This window comes from Ailuropoda melanoleuca, chromosome 2 (assembly GCF_002007445.2).
Source record: "Ailuropoda melanoleuca isolate Jingjing chromosome 2, ASM200744v2, whole genome shotgun sequence".
In the NCBI taxonomy this organism is placed as follows: domain Eukaryota; kingdom Metazoa; phylum Chordata; class Mammalia; order Carnivora; family Ursidae; genus Ailuropoda; species Ailuropoda melanoleuca.
The window spans coordinates 231,241-245,379 of record NC_048219.1 but is presented as its reverse complement, the minus strand read 5'-3'; the positions used below and the strand labels follow the sequence as shown (position 1 = coordinate 245,379).

The window sequence follows — 14,139 nt, the reverse complement described above, 5'->3', positions numbered from 1 at the left end:
AACTCCTCATAGATTGCAAGCTTGAAATATATACTTACTATCTTAAGCCTTGGATTCTAGTTAAGTGGTCCCTGGAATAAATGGCTATTCTCAGCTTCCACACAGAAGGGTTCCTGTTCCAACGTTAGCAGCAGGAGGTGGTTAGTGATGGGGGGAAAGTAGCTTGGGATTGGAGATTGTCCCACTCCCTGCCTCTTTTCCTGTCCTTGGAAGTAATAAGCAAATCATTACCAAGGAGTTAGAAGGGTAAAGGCCTTATCTGGGGTCACACACTTGGGCGCCAGCAGACGGAGGGTTACAAGTTTGCCCTGAAGAATTTGTGTTCATTGTCTGACTTGCGCTTTGCCTCCCTCTAGCCTGGCGGCTTCACCATCGAGATCAGCAACAACAACAGCACTATGGTGATGACAGGCATGCGGATCCAGATCGGGACGCAGGCCATTGAACGGGCCCCGTCATACATTGAGATTTTCGGCAGGACCATGCAACTTAACTTGAGTCGCTCCCGCTGGTTTGATTTCCCCTTCACCAGAGAGGAAGCCCTGCAGGCCGACAAGAAACTGAACCTCTTCAGTGAGTCGCCAGCCCCTAGCATGGCCTGCCCTTTGCATTTCTCTGTGGCTCTCCCGTATTCTGAGAACCCTCTGCTTTCTGCTGCTCAGTGGTCTCTGCCATCTTGAACCTCTGAGCTTCATTGGAGATGGGCATGGGCAGGAGAGGGCTGTGCTGAAGCATGGGAGGGTTGAAGACAAGGCAGACCCTGCCTCCGCGTCCGCTTCTGTGGGGCTGGCTCAGCCTTGCTGGCATGGCTGCCTACGTGGGTAGGCAGAGAGGAGGCAAGCTTAGTGCGTGAAGCACAGATGAGGGCCTCGGCCACACGCCGCCGAGAGAGGGATGTGTAGCGGCGCCTGGCCTTGCCATCGAATACTTCAGTCCCTCAGAGGACAACTTCCTGAACCTTTCACGAGCCTGGCGTCTTTCTTTACCATTTACTGGCCGCCTGTCCTGATGTTCTTGTTCCTAGAAATAGCTGCTGTTAGGATGAACGGTGGTGATCTGTGTTTTGAACAAAGGGGGTGCTTAGAGTTCCTTGGTGGGGTGGAGGCTGGGGGATGTGGTGCCCCGATAGCACCGGAGGAGTCCTGCCTTGGTGCTCTGGGGCTTTTCTGAGAGCTGGGTTTCCTAGGCATTTGGTCAGTGGGACTGCTTCACATGCAGTCAGCGTCTCCTCAGGGTTCAAGTGCTGTTTGAGTCTCAGGAGACAAAGTTCCTTCATGACGAAAATCAGTGGCATTTGCTCCTTTACCCTTATTAGTCTGGTCTTCGGTTTGGAGGTGGTCACGTTCGTCCTGTAGAGAACTTGCTTCCTAGATGCTTCTCTCACTTGTTGCAGTTGGGGCCTCCGTGGATCCGGCTGGTGTCACCATGATCGACGCTGTAAAAATTTATGGCAAGACGAAGGAGCAGTTTGGCTGGCCTGACGAGCCCCCGGAAGAGTTCCCTTCTGCCTCTGTCAGCAACATCTGCCCTTCCAACCTGAACCAGAGCAATGGCACTGGAGACAGCGACTCCGTGGCCCCTGCCACCACCAGTGGAACTGTCCTGGAGAGGTACCAGCGCCGGCGGGGGTTGGCTCCCATCCTTGCCATTTTCCCCCTCTCCCGGCACAACCTGTCTGAGAGAGCCTCTCAGAACTGCCCCAAGTGTACCCTGTGAGTTTCAGGTTGTCCCCCAGCTACCCGACACCCTGTGTCTCCTTAGTGCGCAGATGGAGCCTGGCAGCGTGCTCCGAGCCACGGGATTCCGGTCTGCCTGGGGGCTTCTGTGCCTTCTCTTAATGCTCAGGAGCCCTTCGGAGGAGCCGGAGGCTGTGGAGTAGAAGATGCTTAAGCCAGCGTTAGAGATTTGGGTCCAGTCTTGCTGAGATCACAGGGGAAATCTTCCCATTCATTCTGATGTCATCATCTTCTCTTTCTCTGCAGCGGCCACTTAGTACCGTGGTAATGGTGCTGCAGGCCAGAGGCTGGCTGCTGCACGTGAGGCAGGGTTCAGAGCCCCCCAGGCTCCCCCCAGTGGCCGTCTGAAGCATTGCGCTTGGCTTCTTTGTGCTAGGCGGTTGCTGGTTTGCCGCGGTAGATGAGGCGACTCATGATGTAAGACAATGAGTTTCTTACATTGTCAGTCGGAAGAATAGCCTGGCTTGAAATAACTGCCTCCCACCAGCAGCCTGCCCCCTCCCTTCTCTCTCTCTCTCTCTCTTTCTTTTTTTTCCCCTCCCGTATTCTTATATTGTTTGCTTAGGATGTATTTCCAGGTTTCTCTGAGCTTCACATTTTTTTTCCTTTTTTTTTTTCCCTTTGCTTCTTCCCCAAGTTCTGAAACTGAGTCCCTAACCAAGCTGGACCGGTTAGTATGCCCTCTTTCTTTTCTCTGCACGGGTGAGTGTGTGTCAGAGAGCAGTGTAACCAATGGTGTGGCTTCGCGTTGATTCTGCTTCTGTGGAAGAGTCCTCCTGCTTCTTTCTGTTCTGGTCCTTGCATGGCTGCGGAGCTATCCTGTGTAAGAGCGGAGTATGTGGACGGTTGTACGCGCACACTTGGTGCTGGCCGCTCCAGAACCTCCTAGCTCTCTACTCTTTCCGTACCCCGTCCCTCTCTGTTTCCTGTCCACAGTGGGTGAGACGGGGGCGGGTGTGGGCAGTGGGATGACGGGAGAGTAGCCAGCGGAGAGCTTTTCCGTCCAACTTCGTTTTACGTCTCAGGTCCCTCTTCCCTCACTCTTTGTTGCCTTCTGCTGCCCCTTGACCATTTTCTCTCCAGCTACCTTCTCCATACCTTTCCCTTTGTGCCTGGGGCCTTGGCATCATGATGTTGGTCTTTTTACCATGCCACAGTAAACTCACAGGAGTGAGGCCTGGGGAGCATGTTGCTAGGTGCCCTTCAACAGCTGGGTTTCCGGTTCCTTTCCCAGGAGAAAGTGGCTCGGTTTTCTAAAGGTGCTTTGTTGTATCCTGTGAATGTTGGCAATTGGCATGCTCCCGAAAACACAGTTTGTTCTCTCCTCATACTTAGGGGCTCACAGGAAGTGCTTTTGTGCATTTTCTTGGAGATGTAAGTAAAATATGTGTATACAGCGTTCTTCCCGCTATAAGAAGATGTCTTTAACCTTTCCCTTTGTGTATCCTTTTGCCTCCTGATCTGTGGGCACCTGAGCTCGGGTCCCATTGCATCAAGACTGTTAAGCCCCTCTCAGTGATCCCTGCCACAGGCAGCAGAAGGAAGCACACTTATCCGCTTTGAGGAAGAAAAGCCCCGTCTTTCAGTTACGGATTATGAACATGGCCCCAGGTTGATCTCCAAGCGGGAGCCAGGTTTCTTCTGGCCTGTAACACAAGGAAACGATATGCATGGTGCCTGTGGCAGGTCTTATTGTGCTTTGATTTTGTATTTGGCATTCATTAGCTGTCCCCAAGGTCCCCCTGACTGTAGTTCGCACAGGCTAAAGCACAACCGGAGAGAAGGGTGGTGGTTGTACTCAAGCCAGCTTTTCTGTCTCCCTAGGCTGGTTGTGAGTTCTTTAGAAGCCCTGGAAAGCTGCTTTGCTGTTGGCCCGATCATCGAGAAGGCAAGTGACTTTTTTTAAAGCGCTTGGGAGCTTTCTGAAGAGGCAGGAAGTCAGTGGAGTTGTCAGAGGCCCGAGGCCTTGCAACTAAAGAATATTTATAGCATAATCTTGATTTGCAAAAAAGCTCCAGAGAAGTCTCTAGCTTAAGGCCTTCTGTCCTACTTTTGGGGGATCCATTGTTTGAGTAGGCTAGGATGAGTGCTGGCAGAAAGAACAGTGTTTCCAGGAGTCGTAGGCTTGGACTCGATTCCTGCTCTTGTATTGTGGGAGGATTGTAATATCTGAAATTCTTCATTTTGTTCTTAGCAGTCCACATTGCATAACCTAGCCCTGGTGGTCTAGAAAAGAGGAAGGGGAAAGGGCAGAGTGTACGCTGTTGGTTCTGCGTGGGTTTGGTGGGGTCAGCGATAACCCTGCTGTCTTCCGCATCAGGAGAGAAACAAGAACGCAGCTCAGGAGCTGGCCACTCTGCTGCTGTCCCTGCCAGCACCTGCCAGCGTTCAGCAGCAATCCAAGAGCCTTCTGGCCAGCTTGCACACCAGCCGCTCGGCCTATCACAGCCATAAGGTAATCGTTCCCTCCTGGATGCGTTCTGTAGAAGTGCAGCTTTTGGTACTGACAGGGCAGCAGGCCAGTTGGCTTTTCATATGGAAAGCGAGGAGGACACAGTGAAGTCACTGAGATGAGACCCACACTGTCTAAAGTCTCTCCTGAGAAATGAACAACTCCCCCTCAAAACGGGGGGCAAGCCGACTAATGGGCCCCTGGTTTGCATTGACTTTTTTGTCACTAGTAGGCTCAGCAGGATCTAAGAGAGACTGTGTGGCTTCTCTGGAAAGCAGTGAGGGCAGGGGAATCACTGAGATCCCTCCTCCAGCTTGGCACAACCCTCGCTTCGGTGTACTCGCTTGTGAGGAAATTGCCAAATAGTTGTTGGAGAGATTCTGAGGTGGGACTCTCGGGCCAGGGGAAGGGGCACAAGGGGTGGGGGTGGGGTGGGGTCTCACCTATAACTGAGAGTGGCGGTCGAAGGTAATAAGTTAGGCCAGTTGCTGTAGATGGGAAAGGTGGCTGTTCAGTTCCACTAGGAAGAAGCCAGCAGCCCAGATGCCTCGGTTAGCTTTTGTGCCTCCTGCCTGAAGGCTTGAGAAATGCAAGTCTAACCTGCTGAACCTCTCGAGGAATGGCAGGTTTAGAAACAGACTCTTTGGGCTCTTCTGCTGGAGGAAAGTCATCTGGGATGTTGCACTTCTGGAGAATCCAGCGGTTCCAAATTTTCCTATTGTGCTTCGATACTTAATGACTTTTGAATTTTGTGCCTTTGATATTTCATGATTTAAGAAGTTTACCTGTACTGGACGGCTTTGAAGACTTGTTCCAGGTAGTTGGCGGTAATTAACCTGTTGTTCACCTAAGAGGAGGTAGCCATCCTGATGACCTACCTGCCAGCTGTCCTCTCCTCTTTGCTTTAGTACCTGCCCAGCCCTTGCTTTTGGTTTTCATCCTCTGTGATCCTTTTGTTATAGGATCAGGCCTTGCTGAGCAAAGCTGTGCAGTGTCTCAACACATCCAGCAAAGAAGGCAAGGATTTGGACCCTGAGGTCTTCCAGAGGCTGGTGATCACAGCTCGCTCCATTGCCATCATGCGTCCTAACAACCTTGTCCACTTTACGGAGTCCAAGCTGCCCCCGATGGAAACAGGTGAACTTGGCCTATGTGGTCGTGGTCCTGAAATCTGCTTGATACATCTTCTATACCCTCTCACCCTCTTCTTCTTGTCTCTGGCCTCCGCCTGACTGCATGCTCTGAGACGGGATTTACTCTTGTCTTCGTACCTTGTAGGGCTTTTGACGTTTAGATTGTACCATTTAAACAAATAGTCTTTCCAGTGCTTACGCCTTGGAAAATGTTGAGTTTGTTTAGTGTTCTGAATGTCAGATATAATCTGTCTCTCAAATAATTAGCTCTTTAGGATCTTCAGGGCAAAGCTAATAAGCTTGGGCCCCGGTTGCTTTAAAGTAATAGGGTCAAATCTTGCTTTTGTGCTAGTCTTTTGCCAGTGTTTTATTAACATTTGCAGTGGGCCTTCTCAGTGCTTGATTCTGTTTCCTCCTCTCTGCACGTTGGCTGGGTACCTAACTTGTTTTGCTTTATCAAATACAGCTTACAGTTCTGTTACTTATGTGCTCCCATTTGCTGTCATCGTCCGGTTCCTCCTCCTAATATTCTTATCCGGGAATTATGCCAGAAAATCTCAGATGTTCCCCTAGTTTTTATAAGTTGAGCAGTTGGACCTGAAATCCCTGAGTCTGCCGTAAAGATCCTAAATGCTCCCCTTTCTACTTAATTCTAACATACAATGTTTTCTGTGATATTCCTTTCCCAGACTGTTTTTTTCCTAGATGTGCCTGCTGGAGTCTAGGGATAGTTGGCATATTGATTGGGGCCCCACTTGAAACTCCCTCCCCAGGCAAGCTTCCTTGACCTGAGTTAACCTTAAAACAAATTAAATTCCATGTCAGATTTACCATCGTTAATCATTTTTTTTCTCGTGTTCTATTAGAAGGAGTGGATGAGGGGAGAGAACCTCAGAAACAGCTGGAAGGAGACTGCTGTAGTTTCATCACCCAGCTGGTGAACCACTTTTGGAAACTCCATGCATCCAAACCCAAGAATGCCTTCTTGGCACCTGCCTGCCTGCCAGGTATCATATTTAAAGGGATACTTGAAGCCCGATCTAAGTTCTTTGAACAGGTCAAAGCCTTATCCTTTAGTTTCATTATCCATCTCTTTCTGAATTAATGGAAGATCAGTGCATTCTTCCGGATACAGGAGTTTAGCAGTGTCACTGAGAAGTGGGATTTTCTTGTGCTGTAGCTCCTCCCGTGGGTTTGAATATTTCATATAAAGAAGCATTTTTGTGTTTCTGTGTATCCTCAGTGGTAGTTAATAATTGTTTTAATTGTTTAATTGTTTAATTGTTTTGAGGACCGTTTGGGAGAGGAGGAGACTGTGTTAATAAAGCAAATCAGAAATAATGCTGACAACCTACGTTCTCTGTGTGTGTTTTGTTCGTCTGTTTAAACACTGTGTGTGTGCTTCTCATTTTTTTGTTTGACCTTCATGTGGGGATAAGAATTTGCACTTTTGTTTTAGATTCTCAAGTAGCTAGAAGTTTTCCTACCATGTTTTCCTCTCCTATAGGCCTGACTCATATCGAAGCTACCGTCAATGCCCTGGTAGACATCATTCACGGCTACTGTACGTGTGAGCTGGACTGTATTAATACAGCGTCCAAGATCTACACGCAGATGCTCCTGTGTCCTGTATGTATCACTCCAGCCCCAGATAATCTTGTATTGGTCTGGGAGTGTCTAGAAAATTTGTTGTAAACAAGTTTGTTAAATTAACGAAACACAATAAACTTTTAAAGAAAGGTTATGGAAAGTAAGAGTCTTAAATGTCAGTGAAAGCTTTATGATCTCACTCATTCCATGTGAGGAAAAGGTCTGAAATGGAGGTGGATTTTGTTTTTCTTGCTCAGCACTAGATCCCCAGGGAATACACTGGCGGTTGCTGCAGTTAGTGTTACTGAAATGAGTCTGTGAATGAGTATCATCAGGATCTATTTCCAGTGGCTGTGTCATAGAAGCTTAGCGTTAGAAGTACTGATTTTAGCACGGAGCTAGGATGAGCCTGCTATCTGACGAAAAGCCAAAACCCATTTGTAGAGCACCAGTGTGACTTCAGGAGCAAATGACCTGCCAGTCTGTTACCAGGAACGGAGATTCAGGGATGTGGGGAATGGGTCTTACCTATGCCACGTCAGGAAACGGGATTAACACCGAACTTGGTTAGCAAGGTTGCAAGTGTGAGAGTAGATAGATAGGTCCTTCACATGTGTGTCACTGATTGACCAAAAAAGAAAGTCCATTATAGGTAGTTTCATGAATAATATAAAACCTAAGCTTGCTGGTTTTTTTTGTTTTTCCCCAACCTCAGGATCCTGCTGTGAGCTTCTCTTGTAAACAAGCTCTAATTCGAGTCCTAAGGCCCAGGAACAAGCGAAGACATGTGACCTTGCCCTCCTCCCCTCGAAGCAACACTCCAATGGGTAATGTGAGGTCTGGGTTTAGGCTTGTGTGTGCACGTGGTGGGGCCAGGGAGAGGGAGGTGTAGCCTTAGGAGGTATTGCTCATGTGGACCAAGGTCCTGGAAGCTTTTGTTTATGTATCCATTGTTTTACCCTACTTTATTCCATAAAGAATTTAAGGTGGCGCTTAAAAATGTGTATGGTAAGTAGAATAAAAAAAAATAAAATTGAGGACATAGGAAAATAAAATATAACAGTAAAAGCAAGCCAAGGATGCAGAAAATGTCTTTTTTTTTTTTTTAAGATTTATTTATTTTAAAGAGAGCGTGTACGTGCATGCACGTGAGTAGGGAGAGGGGCAGAAGAAGAGGGAGAGAGAGAATCTCAAGCAGACTGCCCGGCTGAGCACAGAGCCCGATGCGGGACTCCATCTCATGACCCTGGGATCGTGACCTAAGCCGAAATCAAAAAAGTTGGACGCTTAACCGACTGAGCCACCCAGGCGCCCCGGGTGCAGAAAATGTCTATCATGAGATTTTTAACGTGTCTTGTATTATTGCTAAGTGAGGATCTTCTGTTCAGCTGAAAGTGTCCCAAGAGCTTATAGCAAAAATAAGAACAGTCACAAAAATCACATGACCACAGACAAAAAACCAGCTATTTTTCAGGAAAACTATATTTTTCCTGGCATAAAAAAACTTCATTAAGGGTCCACTTTGCTGCCTAAGGAGTAGTAGCCCCAGTGGACTTAACCTACAATCCAGTTTGATAGCAAATATCACAAGAGATTTCCCTCCTGATATACTTGTGCACAAGTCAAGGGCATAACATTGAACATTTTAGTAAAAGCAGTTTTACAAAGTATCTGAACGTTAGCATTATTATGTAACTCTCTGGTTAGTTTGCCAAAATTTCCAACACAAGTCACATACATAATTTTTAATTTTCCATTAGCCATGTTATAAAGAGTAAAGAGAAATTCGTCTGGTATATAAAAAATAAAATTTTAAGTGTAGTCAGTATGAAAAAATATTAATGAGAAATCTTTTTTTTTTTTTTTTAAGATTTTGTTTATTTGAGAGAGAGCGAGAGAGCGAGCACATGAGCAGGGACAGAGGGAGAGGGAGAAGCAGGCTCCCTTGCCGAGCAAGGAGCCCAATCCCAGGACCCTAGGATCATGACCTGAGCCGAAGGCAGACGCTTAGCCAACTGAGTCACTCAGGCGCCCTGAGAAATCTTCCTTTCCGCACATTTTTTTTGCACTGTTTTCGTAATCTAGTGGGTAGTTTACACTGAAACCACATCTCCACTTGGAGTAGCCACATGTGGCTGGGGGTTTCCTTATGGTACAGTTGCCGGTCTAGAGGAATGTGTGCAACTTGGTGATCTTCCGATAATCTTCCCTGAATATCATTTATTGACCTAAGCTTGAGTTAGACAACAGCATGTGCCTCTTTTCTCTGGAGAGAAGCTAGAGTACGGGGAGTTGATGTTTCCACTTCAGGCCACGGTCATTCTTTGACAACCCGCACAGCCCAGTGAGTGGAAGATGAGGGCTCTACCCTCTTCTGACAATTAGGAGTCTAACCCTGACTTCTCCTTATGAGGAGGGCTTCCCACTTCCCACAGAAGCCAGCCCGGGCAGGACCTGTAGTGGTGTCCTTCAGCTTCCATTTGATGGTTTTACATTTCAGTTCTGGTTCTTTTTGTGAGGATTATGTGGTGTGAAAACAACTAAACTGACCCAGTTATTTTGGACAGGAGCGAAATGATACTCCAAGCTGCCATGACATCACAGATAAACATCTCCAGTGTACTATTTTCCTGGTCTTGCCCAAGGTCTCCTGGGAGTTGGTGGGAGCTCATGGGGCCTACTGGTCTTATATTTCTCTGCCTTTGGAAATCTCTTGGGAATCCAAGGTTGTTTTTTTGTTTTTGTTTTTGTTTTTTGTTTTTTATTTGTTTTTGTTTTTGTCACGCCATTAGCTGGGAAAGTGTTTTCCTAAGAGCGCAAGCTGTCACTGCCAACCCCATCTTCCCAGATCCTGCTGGATCCAGGAAGCCGGAGGGCAAGCCTGGGACGACCTTGCAGCTTCCCTCTAAAGCACAGGACACTCACTGCTAGCTTGTCTTGGGTTTACGTTGCTTTGTGACTTACCGAACCACATGCCGAGGGAGGTGAGAATAGGCACCTTCAGGTGACTGGGGTTTCTCTGACTCAGGAGACAAGGATGATGATGACGATGATGACGCAGACGAGAAAATGCAGTCCTCAGGGATTCCGAATGGTGGTCACATCCGTCAGGAAAGCCAGGAACAGAGTGAGGTGGACCATGGAGATTTTGAGATGGTGGTGAGTCTCTGGCAGCAGGAGAGGGGAGGCAGAGTCTCACAGCTCTCCTCCGGCTCTCATTCTGTGGACTTGCAAAAGCTGCCATTTCCCATGGGACACTGACAGAGCTTTCTCTCTGCAGTCTGAGTCGATGGTGCTGGAGACAGCCGAAAATGTCAACAATGGCAACCCCTCTCCCCTGGAGGCCCTGCTGGCAGGCGCAGAGGGCTTCCCCCCCATGCTGGACATCCCGCCTGATGCAGATGACGAGACCATGGTTGAACTAGCCATTGCCCTGAGCCTGCAGCAGGACCAGCAAGGTAGACGGCAATGCCAGGAACAGAGCCGCCGGTGGCCTTGCGCAGCAGAGAGGGTTTGGCAGTTACTGATATCCAGCTGACTTAGCTTGTCCCCAGATTTGGGGAGAGGTTGATCTGGGTGAGAGCTGTTCAGAGACACAGGTGGAGAGTGAGAGGGATGTGGTGGGATTTGCCATCTGGGAGTCCCATCTCCTTATTTCCATTAGTTTGGTCTTTGGAATTATTTCCTCTCAAATCCGTTAGAGTCCTCTGGCCCGTGTCGTGCCTGAGCTGAAGGAAGCTTTCCACCATGTCTGTAACCAAACTTGGTGGGTAGACAGCGGTTGCTGTTGATTAACTTCCTCTAGGCCAGAGGGGGTCACACGCTGGTGAGTTGAGACTCCCGAGGGCAGCAGGTGACCAAAGCAGCTCTGTGGATGGGGTCTGGAGGGAATGATGTGCTCACTCTCCACTTGTTTCCCAGGCAGCAGCAGCAGTGCCCTGGGCCTGCAGAGCCTGGGGCTGTCCGGCCAGGCACCCAGCTCTTCCTCTCTGGACGCAGGAACCCTCTCTGACACCACAGCATCAGGTAACTGTCCACAGCAAGGAACATGGCTCAGGGCCCTAGGACCCTCTGGCCTTGTTTCCAGTGCTGTGAGAGTGGAACGGGCAGCTGCTTTGACAGGCCATTCTGGACTTCCTGCTTCTGCCTTTGCTTTAGAAATATGGGCGTGGAGGGCACAGTGCTGCAGCTCGGCAAAGGCGCTCATGGCTCCGCTTCCTTACACTTTGCATGCTGCCTGGCTCCTGCTGGTTCCCCAGGGAGAGGCCGAGAGAGCGGCTTGCAGGGTGCTCAGCTGTAGGGCTGCAGTGACAGCTTTCAGGGCTCTTCACCAGAGTCCGAATGTTTTAGACAACAGAAGCAGGGAGACGAGAAGTAGAGAGAACTCATGCCATGCACTGTTTTATTTACAAATCAAAGCAAAGCTGCAAGAAGCCGAGTCCTGCTTCAGGTCAGCGTGGCTCGCCGTCGGGGCTCTGAGGTTGGGAGGTAGGGGTGTGTGGACAGTTAAAATGCGTAGAAACTCTTACAGACCTCATTTTGTCTTTGCACTCAGTTTCTTTGCTGATCTGATAAAGGGAAAAAAATGTCCTGAGTAGAAAGTTGGACCGAGTAGAGGAGGAGGGAACACCTGAATAATGCCCTGGAAATAACTCCCGAGGAATGGAAGGGTTGATTTAGAGTTTTTCAAAGTGCTGCTTCCCTGTATTTCTTTCTTCCTTTCTTCCCTTTCTTTCTCTTCTCTTGGGAGTGTTACCCTGGGTAGAAGAGAAAGGGAGACATTGGCTGTCCCCTCTCACCTGCTGCCATGTGTGTCGCTTTTCTCAGTTCTCGTTAGCTGCTGTCCCCTCAGGCTTGGAGGTGGCTGTCGTGCTGTGCCGATTGTGTTCCTCTTGTGCTCTGTGGCTGTCTTGGCTTTCCTCCCCCATGTATCTCATCCAGCGTTTTCCTCCTGTCTCAGCGCAGCCCTGATCCTGGATGCTGTGGCTGTCTCTGGGGGATTTCCTTGCTTCATTCTTAGCGTCTGAGGAGGATGATGAGGGGGGGTGAAATTTCCCCTTGTACTCCCCTCTGGACCACCTGACCAAACAAACAGACAAACCAACAGGTTTGATTCAAGAGCTCATGATAAGTGATTTCGTAACATAAGCACAAATTAACTGATTGCAAAACAAATCTCATTAAAATTCAGAGTCCTGTGCTTTGAATGGTAATGGGTAGTTTCTGATCTCAGCAGGTGTCAGTAACACCTAGACGATGGTGGCCGTGAGGCATTCTAGCTAGAAAACTGAGCGTCCACATCACAGATTCTCGTTGGATCTCTGTACTGTCTACTTGCACTATAGCGAAACAGCGAAGGAAATGCCCAGCAAACTGGGGTTTCCCACTGTCTCAGTACCGTTTGCAGCGCACCGTGTAAAGTGTTTGTTCCTGTTGGTGATGAGCCAGCAAAGCAAATCTTTCCCTTTTTCCTTCGATGACAGGATATGTAAACTGCATTGTGTCCTCTGCGCTATGTGGTTTGATGCTGTCACCCCCAGGAGGGGTTTTTTCCTGTAACAGCTCTTGTTACTCTCTTAGCTCCAGCCTCGGACGACGAGGGCAGCACGGCAGCAACTGACGGCTCCACCCTTCGGACCTCCCCTGCTGACCACGGTGGTAGTGTGGGCTCGGAGAGCGGGGGAAGCGCCGTGGACTCGGTGGCCGGCGAACACAGTGGTAATGTGGCTGGGGGGCCTGATCTCTTTGGGCAGAGGCAGGAACACACTAGGAATCTCTGCCTGGGTCCTGGGGTTGGTGTCAGCAAAAGGAAGTTTTGAGGGTTCACTGAACATCTGGTGGAATTCATTTGACCTCAACAATGGAGTCTCAAATGTTTAGTGATAAGAGCTTAGGTACAATGTGGTTAATGTTGGGACATTTTACAGGCAGCTTTTAATTGTGTCGTATTGGAAGAAAGCAAGGATGTGCATTATCCCAAATCAGGAGTATGGTATGACTTTGAAGTCCATCATATTGTGGTTTTTGTCCCCTCTTTTGGGGGAAGCTGTGTCTGGCAATCCTCCTAATATAGCGGGCCACCCTCACAGTCTGCTGGCTGATATGGTGGGGCCCTGGAATGAGGAAGCATGCCATTTTGGTTTGACCTTGTAAACGAGCCTATGATTAAAAATTAGATAGGAAAATATTTTACGGAAGGCATTAAGAGTAGCTGATAATTCCTGGATTCCCAAGTCAGTGTACGTTTCCCCTGGGTTAGGAGATGGAAATTTATCAGCAGTAGAGATTGTTCTTGCAGGTGGATCTTACATACCATAGAAGGACGAGTTGGCTGCCCTGAGAGTCTGGTAGCATAGTGCTCTGGGGCCAAAAATCTTGAATTCAGTCCTTATTTATTCACTTCTTCACAAAGAAGAAAAAATTCTCTGAAGCTAATAGTCATCTCTGAACTATTGCTGACTTCAGAGTGCATTGGATTTCGTCATGCTTGGGGATTTGATTTACACTTTTTTTAACCATTTCCCTCTAGTATCTGGCCGGAGCAGTGCTTATGGTGATGCCACAGTGGAGGGGCACCCAGCTGGACCAGGAAGTGTCAGCTCAAGCACTGGTGCCATCAGCACCACCACCGGACACCAGGAGGGAGATGGCTCCGAGGGAGAAGGAGAAGGAGAAGGGGAAGGAGATGTCCACACTAGCAACAGGTTAGGACTTGGTCATTTGCAGTCAAGAGGCTACGGGAGAGTATTTCAGGAATAAGGTGATGGATCAGTTGCAGGAGGTGGAGTGATCATATTGTGTGTGTGTGTGTGTGTGTGTATATACATACACACACACACACACACATATGTATATGTATTTGGAAATATACAGGTAATAAACTCAGCAAATGGTTCAAGATCTTAGGAAGCATTCTAGGTTTGTCGTCTTTGTCCTAATTAGAATTATGTGAAATGAATTACAGAGAGAATAGAACGTTGTTTTTCTCTTAAGGCCCCCTGATATCCCTTAGTCACCGTAAAGTGATTGTCATGAAAATGTGTATCCTCCTGCTCAGATCTTTCTTGTTTTGTCATTACCCATAAACTGACTTTGTAGCATTCTCTTTACAAGTGGCACTGTTCTAGGCTCAACAATGATAGCTATTATATATATGCTAGAAATGGCTCCTTGTTCAGTGTGTTTACAAGGTAACAGAGAAATAAGACAGAGCAAATACAGATTTATG

At 48.2% G+C, this 14,139-nt stretch overlaps 1 protein-coding gene across 8 annotated transcripts in view; it reads left to right on the top strand.

The window, feature by feature from the left end:
* Positions 1 to 14,139, top strand: part of UBR4 (ubiquitin protein ligase E3 component n-recognin 4) — a 122,493-nt gene that overhangs the window by 52,256 nt on the left and 56,098 nt on the right. Inside the window, exons 48-62 of one of the 8 annotated variants that reach the window (XM_034645262.1) lie at positions 357 to 573; positions 1,394 to 1,610; positions 2,374 to 2,406; positions 3,561 to 3,624; positions 4,057 to 4,191; positions 5,151 to 5,325; positions 6,011 to 6,094; positions 6,191 to 6,328; positions 6,829 to 6,950; positions 7,627 to 7,738; positions 9,940 to 10,070; positions 10,192 to 10,369; positions 10,833 to 10,937; positions 12,492 to 12,629; positions 13,441 to 13,615. In XM_034645262.1, the coding sequence (XP_034501153.1) occupies positions 357 to 573; positions 1,394 to 1,610; positions 2,374 to 2,406; positions 3,561 to 3,624; positions 4,057 to 4,191; positions 5,151 to 5,325; positions 6,011 to 6,094; positions 6,191 to 6,328; positions 6,829 to 6,950; positions 7,627 to 7,738; positions 9,940 to 10,070; positions 10,192 to 10,369; positions 10,833 to 10,937; positions 12,492 to 12,629; positions 13,441 to 13,615 (2,024 nt within the window). Of the gene's footprint in view, positions 1 to 356; positions 574 to 1,393; positions 1,611 to 2,373; positions 2,407 to 3,560; positions 3,625 to 4,056; positions 4,192 to 5,150; positions 5,326 to 6,010; positions 6,095 to 6,187; positions 6,329 to 6,828; positions 6,951 to 7,626; positions 7,739 to 9,939; positions 10,071 to 10,191; positions 10,370 to 10,832; positions 10,938 to 12,491; positions 12,630 to 13,440; positions 13,616 to 14,139 lie in introns of all 8 variants that reach the window. The other 7 variants (XM_034645270.1, XM_034645257.1, XM_034645277.1 and 4 more) reach the window with 7 other exon arrangements.